The sequence below is a fragment of the Eleutherodactylus coqui genome, chromosome 3, assembly GCF_035609145.1.
Source record: "Eleutherodactylus coqui strain aEleCoq1 chromosome 3, aEleCoq1.hap1, whole genome shotgun sequence".
NCBI classification, from domain to species: Eukaryota; Metazoa; Chordata; class Amphibia; order Anura; family Eleutherodactylidae; genus Eleutherodactylus; species Eleutherodactylus coqui.
The window spans coordinates 85,263,094-85,283,716 of NC_089839.1; the positions used below are offsets into that span (position 1 = coordinate 85,263,094).

At 43.8% G+C, this 20,623-nt stretch overlaps 1 protein-coding gene across 2 annotated transcripts in view; it reads left to right on the plus strand.

The window, feature by feature from the left end:
* Positions 1–20,623, plus strand: part of SLC8A1 (solute carrier family 8 member A1) — a 333,579-nt gene that overhangs the window by 280,775 nt on the left and 32,181 nt on the right. For both annotated transcript variants that reach the window (XM_066595820.1, XM_066595821.1), the window contains exon 6: positions 8,770–8,869. In XM_066595820.1, the coding sequence (XP_066451917.1) occupies positions 8,770–8,869 (100 nt within the window). The remainder of the gene's footprint in view (positions 1–8,769; positions 8,870–20,623) is intronic.

Genomic DNA, 20,623 nt, shown 5'->3' on the forward strand with positions numbered 1-20,623 from the left:
AGTAAGCCAAAAAAGTTATTCTAGTAATGGATTAAACCAGGTTGGTTTACATTAAATAAGGATTATGAGGCAATTAGGGAGGAATTCCAATTTATGTTAAGCAGCAAATTGGCCTCTTTTATTTGACAGGCAGTAAAATGTACCTTAGATGGCTAATATTTGAAAATACAGTTGCATTGACAAGGTCACATGTTAAACAGAAGAACATAAAAAAGTCTCTGACACTGAGCCTGCCTTTGTTTTTAACTTAACATAAAAAAACAAGAACAAATGGAATAAAGCGCAAGAGAATTCTAGGAACTTCTTACTTTAAGAAACACAAAACAGCATTCTGTTTACAGGTCAGACTAGATATATGGATTCACAAAAAAAGGTTGTATGCTTGCAAACTAAATTACAAATACAAAGGAAAAACTTTTAATTACTACAAATTGAACCACAGAGGGACGTGTTAGTAGAGAAGCAGAAATTATTCCAAAAACTTTTTAGGTTATCACTCCTATTTTGTATACATCAGAGTCTCATACTGATGAAAAAAATTTCCGAGAGACTTTCTAAGGGAAATAAATATTCCGAAAATCAGTTTCACGGAGAGAATGTTTTGATCTACCTATTACGGTAGAAGATCTTAAGTATGCTTTAAAGGACATCAAAGGTAGCACTACACCAGACATGGATAGTTTTTCCTTTGAAATTAATAGAAGGTATGGAAATATTATGTTACTTAATTTATTAAAGACTACAGAACAAGCTATAATTGGCAGAAGGCTTCCCCATCTACAACCGAAGTAGTTGTTGTTTCAACTCCAAAGCCTGGTAAAGATTTGTTCATACAGGATTTACCATCCTGGCTGAAATCCTGGCCACAAGATTGAATAAGATTATCGCAAGTGTTCATTTACATCAGTGTGGATTTACCATGAGTAATGCTTCTTTTACACATAACGAGAAGTTCCCGATTCTTGTCAGGACAATCGAACCAGCTGTTGGTGCCATGACCAGCTCATTGGGAATCGTGCAGTTCTCATTCACCTCTCGTTCAGTGTTGTCCATTCCTATGTGAAACACAGAACGATCAGTGTTCAAACTGCATGATAACCGCACAAGCCGGCGCTGATTTTTATCAGCAAATGAGAAGCGCATGATTCTCGTTCATCATTCAGTCGTTGGCTCATGTTTAAACTGAATGATTATTGTTCAGTTTCTCTCATTTGAATGAATTTCTGAGCGATAATCATTTCATGTAAATGCAGCATAAGGGCGCCCACCCACTGGCGTTTTTTTTTTCCTGCGAAATTCGCAGCATTTTTTTTCTGCAGGGGTCTATGGGACTTGTAATGTTAAAATCGCGATCGCGCAAAATCGCGATTTCGCGGTAAATTGCGATTTTGCGCGATCGCGATTTTAACATTGCAAGTCCCATAGACCCCTGCAGAAAAAAAATGCTGCGAATTTCGCAGGGAAAAAAAAACGCTAGTGGGTGGGCGCCCTAAGTCAATATTTTTTGGCGATATTTACTAAAAATCAGAACAGGATGATCCAGTCCAGAGTTAGCAAAAAAATTGTCCCTATTTTTTCTCCCAGCCGATCACAATGAGCAACACTACTCATAATATCTGTAGAGTAAATGGAAACATTGTAATTGATACAGGGAAAGGAGAACACTAGACATTGTAAAAAGGAGTTTGACAAAGTAGAATGGGATTTCCTGTGGGAATTCATGAAGTGTTTCGGAATTGGAGAAAAATGTGTTAGTGTAGTTAAAGGGGCACTAACTTTTTAGACAATTTATGCTCATCTACTAGCTTGTTTTAGTCTCATCATCTTTGTTGTACTTCTCTGCAATCTACTCTTTGTCATTACGTGCGGGGCTTCTATAGTAACAAGGACATAGGGTTGTTACCATAGCAACATGGGGAGTGGCTATCTTCAAAGGTGGCTCCTGTAACCTCACAGGTTGCAGGCTGACAGATCTACAGACATTATAATATCAATCTGCACTGTCTCTGTCTCTCTTGCTGTTACTGCATATGGTTGTCTGTCTATGTGTGTCGGTCTAACCATTTGGCTAGAATGTCCCTAAATGCCTGTTAGCTCTGAAAAAGCAAAGCGGTGGACATTCAGATACTACCTCCCTTCTGATTAGACCAGAGACAGTACAATACCGCTTGAGAAGTAAGAGCAAGAAAGTCAGGACATGTAGTACTGGCAGAATGCTAGGCTTACTACCGGTTAAGTTTTATGGCATAAATATTCCATAAAAAATGCCAAATAGTCAACGCAATCATCTTCCTAATCACAAATACGGCTGCAAATGTTGGATACTGAAGAAAATGAGCTGGAAGAAGATTAAGACCTTCAAATTTTAGTGCTGTAGGAAATGCCTAAGAATTCCTTGGACTGCCAAGGTCATGGACAAAACAGTCCTAGACGGCATCAAATCAAAGTTTTCATTGGAGGGCAAAATTCTGAAACAGAGACTCTCATACTTCGACTACATAATGTGAACTAATTCAGTAGAAACATCGACAATGCTTGGAGTGGTCAGTGGCAAAAGAAGACCCGACCCTGAAGAATAAGTTGGCTTGATACTATCAAAGCCGACACCAACATGCAAATGATAGAACTGCTTTGAGAGGGCTTGTCCATGGAGTGTCCAAGAGGCGGCCCTGACTTAACTGATACAGATAGATAGATTAAAAGGCTGGACTTTTCATAGCCAAGTAATACTGGAAACCTATGTTATGTAATTGCAAATATGTAGTAAGAAGCTGGAATGCTGGGTACTTTACATTTATTCTGCTTTTACCTTACTGACAGTGATTAGACCTTGCATAACCAACATTGGAGGGTAATAGGCTGAACTGGATGGACATATGTCTTTTTTCAGCCTTACATAGTATTACACTAGCTATATTTTGATTCTCATTTTGAAACTTCAATTTCCTCCCCATAATAACCCTATGGACCATAAGGACCAGGCTGTTTTGTACCTTAAGGACCAGACACCTTTTAGGGATTTTACCCATATGGTGGTTTAACTGCCCTATTTTTTTCCTTCAGCTACCAAAACTAGTTTTCACTTACTTTTTTTGTAGTTTTATTGGAGGTATAAAGCTAAAAATATATATATTTTTTAACATTTATAGTTAATTTTTTTAAACATTTGTATATTTACACTAAAATGAAGCATGGGAGTGGGTTCCTTATTTTGTTTTGGACGTGTTCATATATAATATGTATGGTTTTAGACTACAGGGCGCATATGGTTGGTTGGCATTGGCTTTGGGTTGTTTTTTTCTTATGTATATATTTTTATTTTGTTCTGTAATTTTGTTTTACTTATTTATGTATAAATTTTTTTTTTACTATCTATATCCCCCATAACGTCATGTAAGACTTCTGAGGGACATTCACATGGTTTTTTTTTGTTGTTATTTGACATTTTTTCACTGTAGCTGGAGCATCCATAGGAGCCCCAGTTACAGGGGAAAACATCTCCCTGTAGTGACAATAGTCACTGACAAAGCTGATCAGGGTCTTCTGGGACCCTGTAGCTCTGCTGTGCCAGGGGATTCCGGCAGTCACGTGACTGCCGGCTCGCATAGTGGAAGAAACACTTTCACTTTCACTCTTTAGTATATAGCGCTCATTGAGCACTGTGTACTAAAGAAAGGAGGAGACAACTGGGGCTAAAAGCCCCTTCTACCTCTTCCTACGGATTATGAGCTGTGACTAACAGCTGACAACCCATCCTGCTTCTGATTGATTGCAGAAGCAGGAGCTTAAATCCCCCCGCCTTATTTTTCCTATCACCTGAGATTAAAGCCCAGGACCAAGCGCCGTAAATTTACAGTGCTTGGTCCTTAATGGGTTAATAGCTCCTATTGTCTATTGTTTACTACGTAAACTTGATTTACCAGGCTGATGTCATTTTATTATACAATATGGCTGTGTAAATCCTTTATTGCCCAAAAGTATTGATTATATATTAAAAGTGAAACACTGCTGACTGTGTGTCATTGACATGTCTTTGCATAAACTATTTAGCTATTAAATCTTTCATGAAAGTGTATAAATAATTCATAGTTTTATGTGACTTGTTTTCTGGAAACCTTGCAATCTGTATTCATATTAATTACCTAAAGTCACATGACAACCACGGATCGAAACTTTAACGACTCTAAATTGGATTGAATTGTAAAAGTAAAATATGAATATTAGTGTTTTGCGTGGAGAAATGTTGATTTATAGCACACATTGAGATCTTTACAGATGACCTATGAACTAGGACGAAAGGCAGGAATTGCATCCAGAAAGTAAGCTGAAGAAGAGCTAGCCACATATGACCCTCTACTCTGTGGTTATTTGGCAGTACGCTCTCTAACTTAAACTTCTATGAGATGACCACAAAAAATTGCAGAGCAAAATGGTCACATCCTCTCAAAACAAGCCAATATGCTTAAAGGGGTATTCTGGGTGCCAAGTAAATTTTCAAAAATTCCACATAAGAAAGTGGTTGGGACCATGTTTATGCACAGCTGCTTATACTTATAAATCACACTGTCATTACCTTTTTATCCTGTCCTTCCAATTGCTTTTGTGCATTGCTCTTTCCCAAGATGGTCACAACATTCCTACCAATATACAGCCAGAAACTACATTGCCCATAATTCCCCTTATTCTTGTGCATATTTCCTCTAATTCACTCCTCCTAAGGATTTTTAGTACTGTGCAAATTTTGATATACACATATGAGGTGGTCTTAAGTAATATAATAAAAGTAAAGTTTTATGGGGGTAATACCAGGCTGATGTGCCTTATAGGCTGCATTCATAGTGGTGATGATTGGATGATTGGATAGCCTAACTCCCACGAGGAGCAGTATCTGAATTTTTGATCCATGACCTCTATAATGGATCCATTTTGAAGTGGCTTCCTGATGGATCCCACTGAATTATAATGGGTTCTTCAAATTTCAGTCAGGCATTCAGATCTGTTTGATGACAAGAATAGTTCTGCAAATTACAGTATTTTTGCTTTCAAAAGGCAACAGAAAACTGAAAGAATAAGTAAACCTTTAATGTGAACAGAACACTAGACTCATTCCTGATGAAGCTTTGGTATTTGTATAGTGATACGCGTAGGGTCTGTCTCTTACTACACACCACCCAACTCTACTGTCTTTACCTGGATTTCTTCAATGGACTGGTAAATACAATTAGATCTGCTTTTCGTAAGCAATCTTCTCTGGATGTATTGGATGTCATATTGTCTGTACAGGTTTCTGTATGGTTACATTATATTTATTTAAACTCACAGTCGGCACTTACACTTTTTGGTATGTCTGTGGACCTTATCTAGGGTCTGAAATGAATTACTGTATGCACTTTTTTTTAGTATATTCTGTATTTTTTATATATTTTCATGTCCATGATATCAAGGTATTATCGTCTTGGCACTGTTATCTGGATCTCCATGGATTGTGTGGGTGATCGGTTCTTTTTGTGAATTTTTTTTATTATAGATTATTCTTTGTTCCTTGTTATGATTCAATAGAATATTGGATTGCACTTTTCTTGCAGGATATGTCTTACTGTTCAGACGTACCAGTAGCACCGCATTGTTTTTTCATTTATATTTTATTTTTGGTGTATTGAATGCCGGTCCAGTCTTGTTTTTTATGCTTCTAACAGAACATTAGAAGGCATCTTGGCCCCCCTTGAATATGAATGTAGTCTGAGTCGTCAATCTACAGGTGACGGTAGATCAATGGAACTTCCAACATTTGCATGCAGTAGATACATACATGAATAGATTATTGTTTTTGAAATGGTTTGTTATCCTAAGTATAGTTCACGTGTTTCCTTGTAGTAGATTAGATGGCAGCTAGAGAACAGACTAGTTGTTTCTTCAGGTTTACTAGACAGCACCTGCATGTTCATACTCATCCTGTAGTGAATAATTAAGTATCTCCAGCAAGCAGGAGAGCGGGATACATGCGATTCATTCTCGAGTCTCGTTCTGTTCCTTCGTCTGTTGTCTAAGCACCTTATTCATCAGTACACAACGGTGAAGTGCAATGTGAAAAACAATAAACTCTCACCTTACCTCGTCGCACTCCATCTTTTTTATTCTGCATTGCTTCTGTTTCAAAGAAATGACCTTTATGGCCGTACTCATGAATGGTTTTTAAGATTATTTTATATGACCTTTCAGTAAAAATGTGTCTGGAATATGTTGGTGCTTATGCTATTTTCCTCATATTACAGTTGAATATTCAGCATCAACATATTGTAACTTTTGCTAACACACTCATAGTTTGAGGGGGAGAAGAAACAAAAATGAGTATAAAAGCTCCAGCGCTCAGGTCTATCACTTAGGAATTATTCAATAATACATATAAGGAGGCACTTAATTGGGAGAGGGGTCTGATAGAAAAACAGACCACCCAAACTGACGAAGTCGGAGGTGGAAAAGCAATCTGACAGAGAGTATTTTATTGAAGAAATGAACATAAGACAAGGATTGAGGTGCCATGCAATGCGTTTTGAGTTTAAACCCCAATTTATCAAGCATAACAAACCTACTAAGGTAGCCTGTATATAGTGAGAGGCTGGGTGCCAAAAATTCAAAGAAGGGGACAGTTTGAGACAGAACAGCACACAAGCATATTACAGGTGCATGTATGTGGCCATAAGATGGACGAGTGTCTGGCTCAACTATAGGTCTACTAATCGAAACTCAGAGGATCATTGATTCCTATAATGCTCTGAGTTAGGTCAAGAGACCCCCAGAAAGGGCCCTTTTACATGCCCGATAAATCGATTAGATTACCGCATCTAGTGGGAATCTGAACAATTATCGGTCAGTGTAAATACATGCCCTGATGGAACGATGAAAGATAATTTTTTGCTTCTAATTCGTCGTTCAGTTTCTGTATGCAGAAAACTGAACAACATATCAGTCCTTGTATACTTGTATACTGTGACTGGGGGCGGGTAGGCCAGAACAATCCCCAGCCGCTCTACCTCCATTCACTAAGCAATGATTGTTCCTATGTAAAAGCACAGGAAAGATTATTGCATGGGAAAACCTGTCAAGCATTTGCACCCGACAGGTCATTTTGTGTAAAAGAGCCCAAAAGCTGGGACACTCGTCCACATTATAGGCACAAGGATGCATGCATAATAGGCACATGTGAAACTGACTTCATTGGACTGATAATTGGAAAAATGATTTTACATGCTCCTCGGGTTGGTGGTAGGGTGAATTACAGCAAAAGAGCAATTATGGCAGGATTATAGCAAGAAGGGTCATTTAATCTTGGGGTATTCAGTTGCCTTCAACATTTCATACCTACATTATTTCTCCAGCAGCTTGTTGTGAACGTTTATAAATGTGTTAGCACATACATTATTTGGCTACTATGTAACGCAGGACACTGTATGCCACTTGTATGCAGCAGTAAGGAAATATTATGTGTACTATTATTTGACATTAAATGGTGGTATTACTTGGGTGCCCTGTGGTAATTACTTGGTCAATATTATGGATGCATTGCCCTTTAATTTTCTTCTTCATAAGAGATGGTAGAGAGCCTTCCACAAGTTTGGCAAAGGGTTTGGCAAAGGGATTTGCACATGTCTTAAAGGTAACCTGTCTGGAAATTCATCTATCCTAACCATAGTCATTCCCAGTCATTGTTACAAATTGTTTAAAAAGTCTAAAATTGTATAATAAAAAAGTCTGACATTGACTTGCAGGAATGCTGCCTTCCAGTAGATGGCACTGTAGAGATATTATTCCATTCTTCTATTTGCATGTTTCCCAGAGGAGCATGCATGGGCTTAGAAGTCTCCTCACTCACCTCCTAGGTGCTCTCCCTAAGGAGAAACTACACTTTACTTGACCCACAGAGAGTATCTAAAACACATAAAAATATATTGTGCAAGACATGTCAGACAGTTTCTTTGGTGGAAGATGAGCCACATTTCAGGTTCATTTTGCTTAGTAAATCTCGTTCATAGTTTTAAAAAGAGTTGGGCACAGGGAGAAGTGTCTGCTAGGTTCGTCTCCCACAGCTTCCTCCTACTCAGTTGAGTTTGTCTAAGAGGTCTTTCCCTATATGTAAATAGGGTATATCTGTCAATCAAGCTGAACTGGGTAGGTGGGAGCCGCTCATGGGAGCGGATGCATCTCCCTGTGAATGGCTCTTTTTAAAACTAAGTTTTCTCTGAAATTCTGGAGCATTTCAGAGTAAAACATACTGTAGTTCTTTGTAATGAAGAAGCCTGTTGGTATTTCCTGCTTCCCGTGATTAGCACAGCATTTGTACTGACAGGTTCCCTTTACTGATCATTATGATCATATCTTGAGTATTAGGATTATGTGCATAAGTCACACGTTCAGTGGCAAAGACGAGATTGAATTTCATACTTGAGATGAGGAAAGAATGCTTTGAGAATACCCTGCCGATCCTTGACATTAAATATACTGTACGCTTCCTGCATGGAGCCCCAAATACACTCATGTGAAACCGAAATGACATTGCAATACCCTCGGTGTAATAAAAAGAGTCAGTGATCCGACTGAACATGATAACAGCATATCTGCATTTAAATGCATCTTTCAATGATACCTTTGTGTTGATCCCTGAGGCTCTACAGCTGTTTTGCGCTTGTCAAGTGGCCAAGATTTTCCATCGTATGTGCTAAATGAAAAGTGAATGATTCCAATGAGTCCCTTATTCCTCTTCTGTCTCCGCAGAGCACTGTGGACAAACTTATTAAGAAGACAAATCTTGCTCTGGTGGTTGGAACGAACAGCTGGAGAGAGCAATTCATTGAGGCGATTACAGTTAGTGCTGGTAAGTTCATGCGTTGCGCTCATGCTTCCGCTTACATGACGACGACCCAAGAATCTGAAGCCATCGTAAGAGAATTTATGCTTCTTTTTATTATGTTTGTTAGAGGGGAATTATGGCAATTAGCCAAGGTTTTAGCTATGAATTTAGTCAGAGTAGTCTCTAGAGAACTTGCTGCTCTAATTTAGTGACAATTCTCTCGAGATTGTGTTATGGAACGTTTAAACTTACAGAATTAGCGCTCACCCGTGATTTATCTCATTTTTTACATTAAATATGAAACATATCGGCCATTGCTGTGTTGAAATAAATACACAAGAGCATTAAACTATAATTTTCTTCACAAGTTGTTTGAATCCAAGTTCCACTTAGAACTATTTGTTCTTCCCACCGTTCACAACGTGGGAGATTTATAAATTAGCACACAACTATTTTTCAAGGCAGACAATTCTGGTTGTAAATCATTCTACACATATGATTGAGTTCTTGGAATGGTAACTGGGCTTTTGGCTTTATTTTATTTATATTGTGGCTTAACTTTGCTGCACTTTTAAGCAGTTTTTGTAGCTTATAAATTCAAGAGCAGTTTATCCAGGTATCGGGAACATGCTCAGAAATCATAGGGTCCTCTAGGCAAAACTCAGAATGGACCCCACTTACCACTGAGAGTTTGTGACAAGTTACATTAATGTTGTCACGTTACAAATCAGCACACTTTTGCTTCTGTGGGTTCTATTCTGACTAGATAGGGTAACATCTACTGTGCTTACTGGTTCAGGTTAATTAGTCTTGCAGCTGTTAGCTGAGTTAGTGGCTGGTGATTGAGAGTCTTGTCAGCCTGTCAGCTTCTCCATTTTTCTTATATAATCCAGCTCTTCCTGGCTGGGAGTTGATGATGATTTTTCAGTATTCCCTGGTCAGTCAGCTTGCGCCGTGCTCCTGTGTGTTGTTTTCTTTTGTATCTGTTTGTCTGGTATTCTATTGCTCTTATATTTTATTTATTGTCATTCTCTGTTTGTTCCTTGATTGTCTGTACTCTGGTACCCCTCGGACCTCTGACCTGTCCTTGTGGAAGAAGTGGGGTCGTCCCTTTTGGGACGGTTGCTCTGCTGTGAAGTGGGTTCAGTCTGAGGGATTCAGAGTGCCCCACTCTGTTCATTCCCTCTCATTTCTGTTTGTCCTGCATCTAGTTGAGAGTATAGCAAGCTGACATGTTCTTCCTTACTGCATTAGTACCATGTGATCCCAGTGTCCTATTGGCAGTCCAGGACGGATATAACAAATGCCAGTTGAAATTTCATAACTTATCTTTATTAAATTCCATAAACTATCTTCATTTGCAGCTGAAGTTTTCAGACATTGAGATTTGTTAGTGCTAGTGAACCATGTTGACCATGTTGGGAATATAAAAATAACACTTGGTGCAACTCTGAAGCCCTTGCTACTTTTCGGGGCACATTAAGGCCTAAACACTATGGGGCAAATTTATTAAGACCGCTATTTCAAAGGCTGTCTTAATATTATTCTTGCTGGCACACAATGCACCTAATATATGAAGAGGCACATGCCTGTTCTTAGACAGTGAAGGAGCACTGCATTTGGAACAACTGGTGCATGACCTCTTGTGATGAGTAACACAGTACACATGGAGCTGTGGTGTCAGTATTTCTGAAACAATCGCAATTGTTAGTTATTTCCTAACCATGATACCAAGACAAACATCCAACAGAAGATCACACAGTGGTTGTCAGTGGACCCTGGACACATGGCAGAAGGTCGTTTAGATTGGCGAGTCCTACTTCCTGCTGAACCATTTTAATAGTCGAGTCTGCATCTGGCGTAAATGTCATGAAGCAGCATTCCATGGATACACCATTGGGGTTCAACAAGCCAGTGATTGTGGTGTCATGATCTGGGGAGTGTTTTCCTGGCATAGCTTAGGACTTTGTCATCATACCATAATCCTTGAATAGCAAACATCACAGGGACCTTCTGCACCATATCTTCAAGAAGTTTTCCCCAACCACAGTGCCATCTTGTAATAATACAATACTCCATGTCATCGAGGTCGGATCATTGGAGACTGTTTGGAGGAACATGACAATGAATTTTCCACACTGCCCTGGCTCTTAAACTCATCCGACTGTTGAACATGTTTGGGATATGCTGGAAAAGAGCTGTGAAATCTGCTCCCACTTATCCGCAAAATATACACCAGCTAACAAAGCTGCTACACGGGTATGGGTCAATTTGAGTATGGAGGATGTTCAACCTCTTGTGGAATCTGTTCCTCGATATCTGAAAGCCATGATCCTTCAAAAAGGTTGACCAAACAGTTATTAACTAGGTGTTCCTGATGCAGTGATCAAGTGTATTAGGTACATCTCGGCTACTTAATGTGCCTACACCGAAATGTACACCAGGAACAATCTGGTATAGCTTTTTAGTATATTTTACACCAGTTTCTTGGGTTAATATACACCCTTCCCAATATGCCATGCCCAACTTTATGGAAAGTGATATAAACTGGAGTAGCAGTCAAAAAGTCACACAATCTTTGTGCAAGCAAGTCTTGCACCAAATTTTTACATTTTTTTTAATGCAAAAATCTTTATAAATGCTTACTAAATTTCCTTCTGTATTTTTAACTTCATTTCTACATCACAGAACTGGCTTCACAAATTTAATGATAAGACTAGGGAGGTTAATGCACACGGATTTATGCAGCTACTATTGCACTCAATGGAAGTTGAAAGTGACATTTTCCCAGTGGTTGCTGCCAGAAAGCCCTATGAAAATCGGTTGGGAAACACTAGAAGCAAGTTAGTGGCAGGCCCCCACCACTCTCAATACCAGCAGTTGCATTCCTGCCTTTTTGGAAGGTGCAATTGCAAGTTGTTCAGTAGAATTAGTACATGTAGAAGGAATTCTTGGTCGAGGCTACATGTATGTTCTTGTAGTTTTACTTAGGGTTCCATAGCTAACAGGTTGAGGAAGGATGGAAAACATTTTATGGTATTTTACAGCATGCGCCCTTATATTACCAATATTTTCACTTAAACTGAGGTCATTCAAGGAAGGCTGTCACATCTATTGATCTGAATAAATGAATGCATCCATGTCATGAAGCTTTGGTCACAGAAAGAAAGGTATTGGTTAGAGATGAGCGAACGTACTCGTCCGAGCTTGATATTCGTGCGAATATTAGGGTGTTCGGGATGCTCGTTACTCGTAACGAGCACCACGCGGTGTTCCGGTTACTTTCAGTTTCCTCTCTGAGACGTTAGCGCGCTTTTCTGGCCAATTGAAAGACAGGGAAGGCATTACAACTTCCCCCTGTGACGTTCAAGCCCTATACCACCCCCCTGCTGTGAGTGGCTGGGGCGATCAGATGTCACCCGAGTATAAAAATCGGCCCCTCCCGCGGCTCGCCACACATGCCTTGTGACTTAGCTGAGGGAAAGTGCTGCTGCTGGTGCTGCTGTAGGGAGAGCGTTAGGAGTCAGTGTAGGCTTCAAGAACCCCAACGGCCCTTCTCAGGGCCACATCTACTAGTGTGCAGTACTGTGTTAGCACAGTATTTTTTTTTTTTTTTGTCCAAAATTGGATCTGCAGAGCATTGCGCCCTGCAATAGGGACAGAAGTGGGGGTTAGGCAGGGAGAGTGTTAGGAGTTAGTGTAGACTTCAAGAACCCCAACGGTCCTTTCTAGGGCCACTTCTATCCGTGTGCAGTACTGTCCAGGCTGCTGTTAGCAGTGTTGCATTTTTTTTTTTTTTCTCAAAACCGGCTGTACAGAGCATTGCACCCGGCATTAATACTACAGGGATAGAATTGTGTAGGCAGGGCCAGAAGACATTTATTATTCATTGAATACACGCAGTGGGGTCTTCCCTAAGCTAAAAAGGAAAAAAATTATATTTCGCCTGCCTGTGTCAGTCCTAAGGTCTCCGTGTACGTGTGTGCTGCGTGTACAACGTACAAAAATCAGACGCAACCAGCTATGCTTTACTGCAGCCTAGCGCCATTGTCTTTCCTGACTGGCAAATACCTGCTCTGCTAGAGTTAATAACTCTGCTACACTATACTTGTGTGACACTTTTTGAGGGCCACACCACAGATATTAAACTTCTTGTTCATTGAATATACGCAGTGGGTGCTTCCCTTTGCAAAAAAGGAAAAGAAATTATATTTGGCCTGCCTGTGTCAGTCCTAAGGTCTCCGTGTACGTGTGTGCTGCGTGGACAACGTACAAAAATCAGACGCAACCAGCTACGGTTGAGTGCAGCCTTGCGCCAATTTCTTTCCTGCCTGGGAAATCAAATCACTGGTAATACAGCATGCTGAGGGGTAGGGGTAGGCCTAGAGGATGTGGACGCGGCCGAGGACGCGGAGGGCCAAGTGAGGGTGTGGGCACAGGCCGAGCCAGTGCGGTGGCCAGGGGTAGAGGCAGGGCTAGACCGAATAATCCACCAACTGTTTCCCAAAGCGCCCCCTCGCGCCATGCCCCCCTGCAGAGGTCAAGGTGCTCTACGGTGTGGCAGTTTTTCACAGAGACGCCTAACGACCGACGAACAGTGGTGTGCAACCTTTGTCGCGCCAAGATCAGGTGGGGAGGCACCACCAACAGCATGCGCAGGCATATGATGGCCAAGCACCCCACAAGGTGGGACGATGCCCGTTCACCGCCTCCAGTTTGCACCACTGCCTCTCCCCCTGTGCCCCAACCTGCCACTGAGATCCAACCCCCCTCTGAGGACACAGGCACTACCGTCTCCTGGCCTGCACCCACACCCTCACCTCCGCTGTCCTCGGCCCCATCCAGCAATGTCTCTCAGCGCAGCGTCCAGACGTCGCTAGTGCCACAGTTTGAGCGCAAGCGCAACTACGACGCCACGCACCCGCACACTCAAGCGTTAAACGTGCACATTGCAAAATTGATCAGCCTAGAGATGCTGCCGTATAGGCTTGTGGAAACGGAGGCTTTCAAAAGCATGATGGCGGCGGCTGCCCCGCGCTACTCGGTTCCCAGTCGCCACTACTTTTCCCGATGTGCCGTCCCAGCCCTGCACGACCACGTCTCCCGCAACATTGTACGCACCCTCACCAACGCGGTTACTGCCAAGGTCCACTTAACAACGGACACGTGGACAAGCACAGGCGGGCAGGGCCACTATATCTCCCTGACGGCACATTGGGTGAATTTAGTGGAGGCTGGGACAGAGTCAGAGCCTGGGACCGCTCACGTCCTACCCACCCCCAGAATTGCGGGCCACAGCTCGGTGGTGGTATCTGCGGCGGTGTATGCTTCCTCCACTAAAGCACCTTCCTCCTCCTCCTCCTCCTCCTCCTCCTCCAACGCAACCTCTGTCTCGCAATCAAGATGTGTCAGCAGCACGTCGCCAGCAGTCGGTGTCACGCGGCGTGGCAGCACAGCGGTGGGCAAGCGTCAGCAGGCCGTGCTGAAACTACTCAGCTTAGGAGAGAAGAGGCACACGGCCCACGAACTGCTGCAGGGTCTGACAGAGCAGACCGACCGCTGGCTTGCGCCGCTGAGCCTCCAACCGTGCATGGTCGTGTGTGACAACGGCCGTAAGCTGGTGGCGGCTCTGCAGCTCGGCAGCCTCACGCACGTGCCATGCCTGGCCCATGTGTTTAATTTGGTGGTTCAGCGCTTTCTGAAAAGCTACCCCCACTTGTCATACCTGCTCGGAAAGGTGCGCCGGATCTGCGCACATTTCTGCAAATCACACACGCACGCTGCCACCCTGCGGACCCTGCAACATCGGTTTAATCTGCTAGTGCACTGACTGCTGTGCGACGTGCCCACACAGTGGAACTCTACGCTCCACATGTTGGCCAGACTCTATGAGCAGCGTAGAGCTATAGTGGAATACCAACTCCAACTTGCGCGGCGCAGTGGGAGTCAGCCTCCTCAATTATTTACAGAAGAGTGGCCCTGGTTGGCAGCCATCTGCCAGGTCCTTGGAAAATTTGAGGAGTCTACCCAGGTATTGAGCGGCGATGCTGCAATCATTAGCGTCACCATTCCTCTGCTATGCATCTTGAGAAGTTCCCTGCAAAGCATAAAGGCAGACGCTTTGCGCTCGGAAACAGAGCCGGGGGAAGACAGTATGTCGCTGGATAGTCAGAGCACCCGCCTGTCTATATCTCAGCGCGTTGAGGAGGAGGAGGAGGAGCATGAGGAGGATGAGGAGGAGGGGGAAGAGACAGCTTGGCCCACTGGTGAGGGTACACATGCTGCTGGGCTGTCATCCTTTCAGCGTGTATGGCCTGAGGAGGAGGAAGAGGAGGAGGAGGAGGATCCTGAAAGTGATCTTCCTAGTGAAGACAGCCATGTGTTGCGTACAGGTACCCTGGCACACATGGCTGACTTCATGTTAGGATGCCTTTCTCGTGACCCTCGCGTTACACGCATTCTGGCCACTACGGATTACTGGGTGTACACACTGCTCGACCCACGCTATAAGGACAACCTTCCCACTCTCATTCGCGAAGAGGAAAGGGGTTCGAGAGTGTTGCTATACCACAGGGCGCTGGTGGACAAACTGATGGTAAACTTCCCATCCGACAGCGCTAGTGGCAGAAGGCGCAGTTCCGAGGGCCAGGTAGCAGGGTAGGCGCAGAGATCAGGCAGCATGTACAGCGCAGGCAGGGGAACATTCTCCAAGGCCTTTGCCAGCTTTATGGCTCCCCAGCAAGACTGTGTCACCGCTCCCCAGTCAAGGCTGAGTCGGCGGGAGCACTGTAAAAGGATGGTGAGGGAGTACGTAGCCGATCGCACGACCGTCCTCCGTGACGCCTCTGCCCCCTACAACTACTGGGTGTCGAATCTGGACACGTGGCCTGAACTCGCGCTGTATGCCCTGGAGGTGCTTGCTTGTCCTGCGGCTAGCGTCTTGTCAGAGAGTGTGTTTAGTGTGGCTGGGGGAATCATCACGGATAAGCGTACCCACCTGTCAAACGACAGTGCCGACAGGCTTACACTCATCAAGATGAACAAAGCCTGGATTTCTCCAGACTTCTCTTCTCCACCAGCGGACAGCAGCGATACGTAAGCAATACGTAGGCTGCACCCGCGGATGGAAGCTACGTTCTCTCTCACCATCCAAAACGGGGACATTTCTGCTTCATCAATCTGTGTCTAATATTCCTCCTCCTCCTCCTGAAACCTCACGTAATCACGCTGAACGGGCAATTTTTCTTAGGGCCACAAGGCTCACTCATAATTTTTCTAAACAATTTTTATATGTTTCAATGCTCTTAAAAGCGTTGAAACTTTAACTTGAACCAATTTTTCGTTAAACTGGGCTGCCTCCAGGCCTAGTTACCACTTAAGCCACATTAACCAAAGCGATTAATGGGTTTCACCTGCTATCTTGGTTGGGCATGGCCAATTTTTTGGATGTACATTAGTACTGTTGATACAGCAATTTTTGTGGGCCCTCGCCTACAGTGTAATCAAATGAATTTTTAGCCCACCTGCATTACAGCTGACGTTACATCCGCTGTGTTGGGCAATGCAATGGGATATTTTTGTGTATCGCCGGTGGGTTCCAGGGAGCCACCCATGCTGTAGGTGCACACGGAGTTTAACCTACATCTGTCCACTTGTAAAGAACCCCAGTCTGACTGGGGCATGCAGTGTGGGCCGAAGCCCACCTGTATTAAGCAAGACATTACTACCTCAGCTGTGTTGGGCAATGCAATGGGATATTTCTATGTACCGCCGGTGGCTTCCTGGCACCCACCCATGCTGTGGGTCCACAGGGAATTATAAATGCATCTGTTTCCACTTGTAAAGAACCCCAGTCTGACTGGGGCATGCAGTGTGGGCCGAAGCCCACCTGCATTAAGCACGACATTACTACCTCAGCTGTGTTGGGCAATGCAATGGGATATTTTTATGTACCGCCGGTGGGTTCCAGGGAGCCACCCATGCTGTGGGTCCACAGGGACTTCACAATAGGGAGTTGTACCTGCCTGTGTCTATGAATTAAAAACCGCGGTCTGACTGGGGCATGCAGACACCTTGACAGAATGAATAGTGTGTGGCACATAGGTTCCCCATTGCTATGCCCACGTGTGCAGCTCCTGATGGCGGTGGCACAGGATTCTATTTCTCATTGCTTCTGTACAGCATTGTGGGCTATCGCCCCGCCCCTTTTAAAGAGGGTCGCTGCCTAGCCGTGCCAACCCTCTGCAGTGTGTGCCTGCGGTTCCTCGTCATGGCAGACGCACTTCTAAATAGACATGAGGGTGGTGTGGCATGAGGGCAGCTGAAGGCTGCGCAGGGACACTTTGGTGTGCGCTGTGGGGGGGAGGGGGGAGGGGGGGGTTGGGCAGCATGTAACCCAGGAGAAGTGGCAGTGGAGTGTCATGCAGGCAGTGATTGTGCTTTGTTGGAGGTAGTGTGGTGCTTAGCTAAGGTATGCCATGCTAATGAGGGCTTTTCAGAAGTAAAAGTTTTTGGGAGGGGGGGGCCCCACTCTTGCCGCTATTGTGGCTTAATAGTGGGACCTGTGAACTTGAGATGCAGCCCAACATGTAGCCCCTCGCCTGCCCTATCCGTTGCTGTGTCGTTCCCATCACTTTCTTGAATTGCCCAGATTTTCACACAAGGAAACCTTAGCGAGCATCGGCGAAATACAAAAATGCTCGGGTCGCCCATTGACTTCAATGGGGTTCGTTACTCGAAACGAACCCTCGAGCATCGCGAAAATTTCGTCCCGAGTAATGAGCACCCGAGCATTTTGGTGCTCGCTCATCTCTAGTATTGGTTGCTGAGACTTGGTTTTCCTGTCCGGGGTATAATGGTTGATATATGAAGGTTAGCATTTTGTTCTAACGACGAGATACTCTCCCATTGCACAGTAGAAGGTAGTACAGTTTTATATAGCTTCATGATTATTATTATTTCCGTTTTTTTCTTGGCACACTCCCTTTACAAATCACACTCCATGCTTTGAGCAGCTTACTCAGTGCACCAGAGACTGTGTACCAAAGGAAATGCCTTCCTTTTGCATCTGTGGCCTGTTCGCTTGTGCCAAGAACAATAGTATGTCAAACAAGACCTTTGAATCCGTACGGACTTGTTGTTTATCATGTAATATTAAAGCTGCCACTTCAGTGATCTAAGCATGTCTATAAAGCTGCAAATAAAAGTCCCCGTAACATAATAATATGATGCCCCATGCTATAGGGTCTGCATCACATTATCATGTTACTATTTTTTTTCTCTATCAGTTGTGATGTATGTCACCCAAAATGATCCTAAAAGGCATTAATTAAGATTTTAATGTAAATACACTCATTGTCAAAAAAATCGAGCCTCTAGAAGGAGTTGTCGTTTTGCTGCAAAACTTGGGATACAGTTACATCTCCGGCGGATCTGCAAATGATTAGAGTTGTGGTGTGATTAGATGAACGGTTTTGTCACCTGAGGCCCTAAAAGTGGTTCCCCCTATGGCCTATAAAAAGGCTCTTGGAGGCTACTTGTGTGTAGTGACCTCTTTTCCCGCTTGTGTAGAACCTGTTGACCACTAGATGCCTCTACAATGTAGAGAAGAGATTTTGTGAGAGGGTGCATTATTGGAATGCGAGAAGCTGGTCATATCAACGAATTACCCACCACCTGGGCCATTCGGACCAGACTGTTAGGAGGCGTTGGGACCAGTGGCTGCACACTTGCAAGATGACTGGGCTCAGGATTCTCTTGACAGACCAGAAATAGAGATGATCGTCTGATCATCTGACAAGCTCGAGCAGCTCCAACTGTTTCATTGTCCACCATTCAGAGACAGGTGGCACCATTGTTATAGGCTCTTTTGTCTGTTGCAACATTTCCAGGTGCTTGGCTGAAGGACATTTAGTGTCTTTGCACCCATTATGTGTACGACCTTTGACAACCACCCACCATTGCCTCTGTGTTGCAGTGGTGTCCTGACCGACAAAACTGGATTGCTACAGAGTGAAACCAGGTTGTCTCCAGCGACGAATCTGGGTATAGTTTGGGCACTGATGAAGGCCGTATTTGTGCCTGGAGATCCAGGGGTGAGTGGCTCAATCCTGCCTTTGCTGTGGAGCACAACACTGCCCCCAATAGTGGTACGAGGGACAATAACAGCTCAGCAATATGCTCAGGACACCCTGCAGCCACATGTGTTCCTCTCATGGCAAATATCAAGAGGTATTTCCCAGCAGGATAATGCTCAGCCACACACAGAGGGGGTCACAGGAATGCCTCCACGACATTGCCATACTTCCATGACTGCCCGGTCACCATATTTATTGTTAGTAGAACATTTGTAGGACCATCTGGAACTCCAACTTCCACAGCCTACAAGTTTGCATGATCAGTGATGATCACACAATTACAATTTCATTTGATTCCGACAACTCCTTCTAGGGGAAGGATATTTTTTTTACATTGAGCGTATATTATAAAGCAGAATAGTGCTGTCCCTTTATGCGCTTACAAGATGACTATGCAAATTGCAGGTAGTGGAAATACATAGGGAACTTTTCACATCCCACATATGTGATATGCTTTTTGGGACTAATGGGCTACCTTATCTATAATGTACCTTTTACATGCTCCCATTCTCTGCCCCTTTAACGAGCGCTGATTGACAATATAGCATGTTGATCAGTGCTTCTTACTGCCATTTACATCTATCAGAGGATCGGGGGAGAGTGATCGTTAATGCGATCCGTACAGAATTGATTTGCTGACAGCACATCCCCTGATGTGCTGCTCATGAGATGAATGAGTGTTTGCTATTTAGACAGGTCAATGGTGAAGACGAACTTTCAAAACATTGTCCCATAACGGTCATTGTCCCTTCACTGTCCTGTATAAAAGGACTTGTACCTAGATCTAAAGTTATGCACAGGAGATACATTTATCCTCTATTCAATTCATGTGATAGCATATAACTTTGTAATTAGTTGGGGTCCAAAAACTTTGGTCATGACTGTCCCCGCATGAATGGGGCAAAGGACACTCATGCATGCTGCCGCTCCATTTATTCAAATGATAGTGCCAGAAACAGTCATGTATGAGTCCTTGACACTCTCCAGTGCTATCATTGACATGAATAGAGCGACAACATGTATGCACGACCTCCGCTCCATTCATTTAGGGACTGTCAGGACCACCTTTCTTGGGATCGCTGGGGGTTTCAGCCGTTGGACCCCACGATCATAGTTATCTCCTGTCATGTGAATAGGGGATAACTTTAGATCTTGGTTTAAAGGGGTTGTCCCGCGCCGAAACGTTTTTTTTTTTTTTTTCAACCCCCCCCCCCCCCTCCCGTTCGGCGCGAGACAACCCCGATGCAGGGGTTAAAAAAGAACACCGGACAGCGCTTAGCTGAATCCCCGTGCTCCGGTGACTTCTTACTTACCCGGTGAAGATGGCTGCCGGCATCTTCTCCCTCCGTGGACCGCAGGGCTTCTGTGCGGTCCATTGCCGATTCCAGCCTCCTGATTGGCTGGAATCGGCACGTGACGGGGCGGAGCTACACGGAGCTACACGGAGCCCCATTGAGAAGATAAGAAGACCCGGACTGCGCAAGCGCGTCTAATTTGGCCATTAGACGGCGAAAATTAGACGGCAACCATGGAGACGAGGACGCCAGCAACGGAACAGGTAAGTGAATAACTTTTGATAACTTCTGTATGGCTCATAATTAATGCACAATGTACATTACAAAGTGCATTAATATGGCCATAC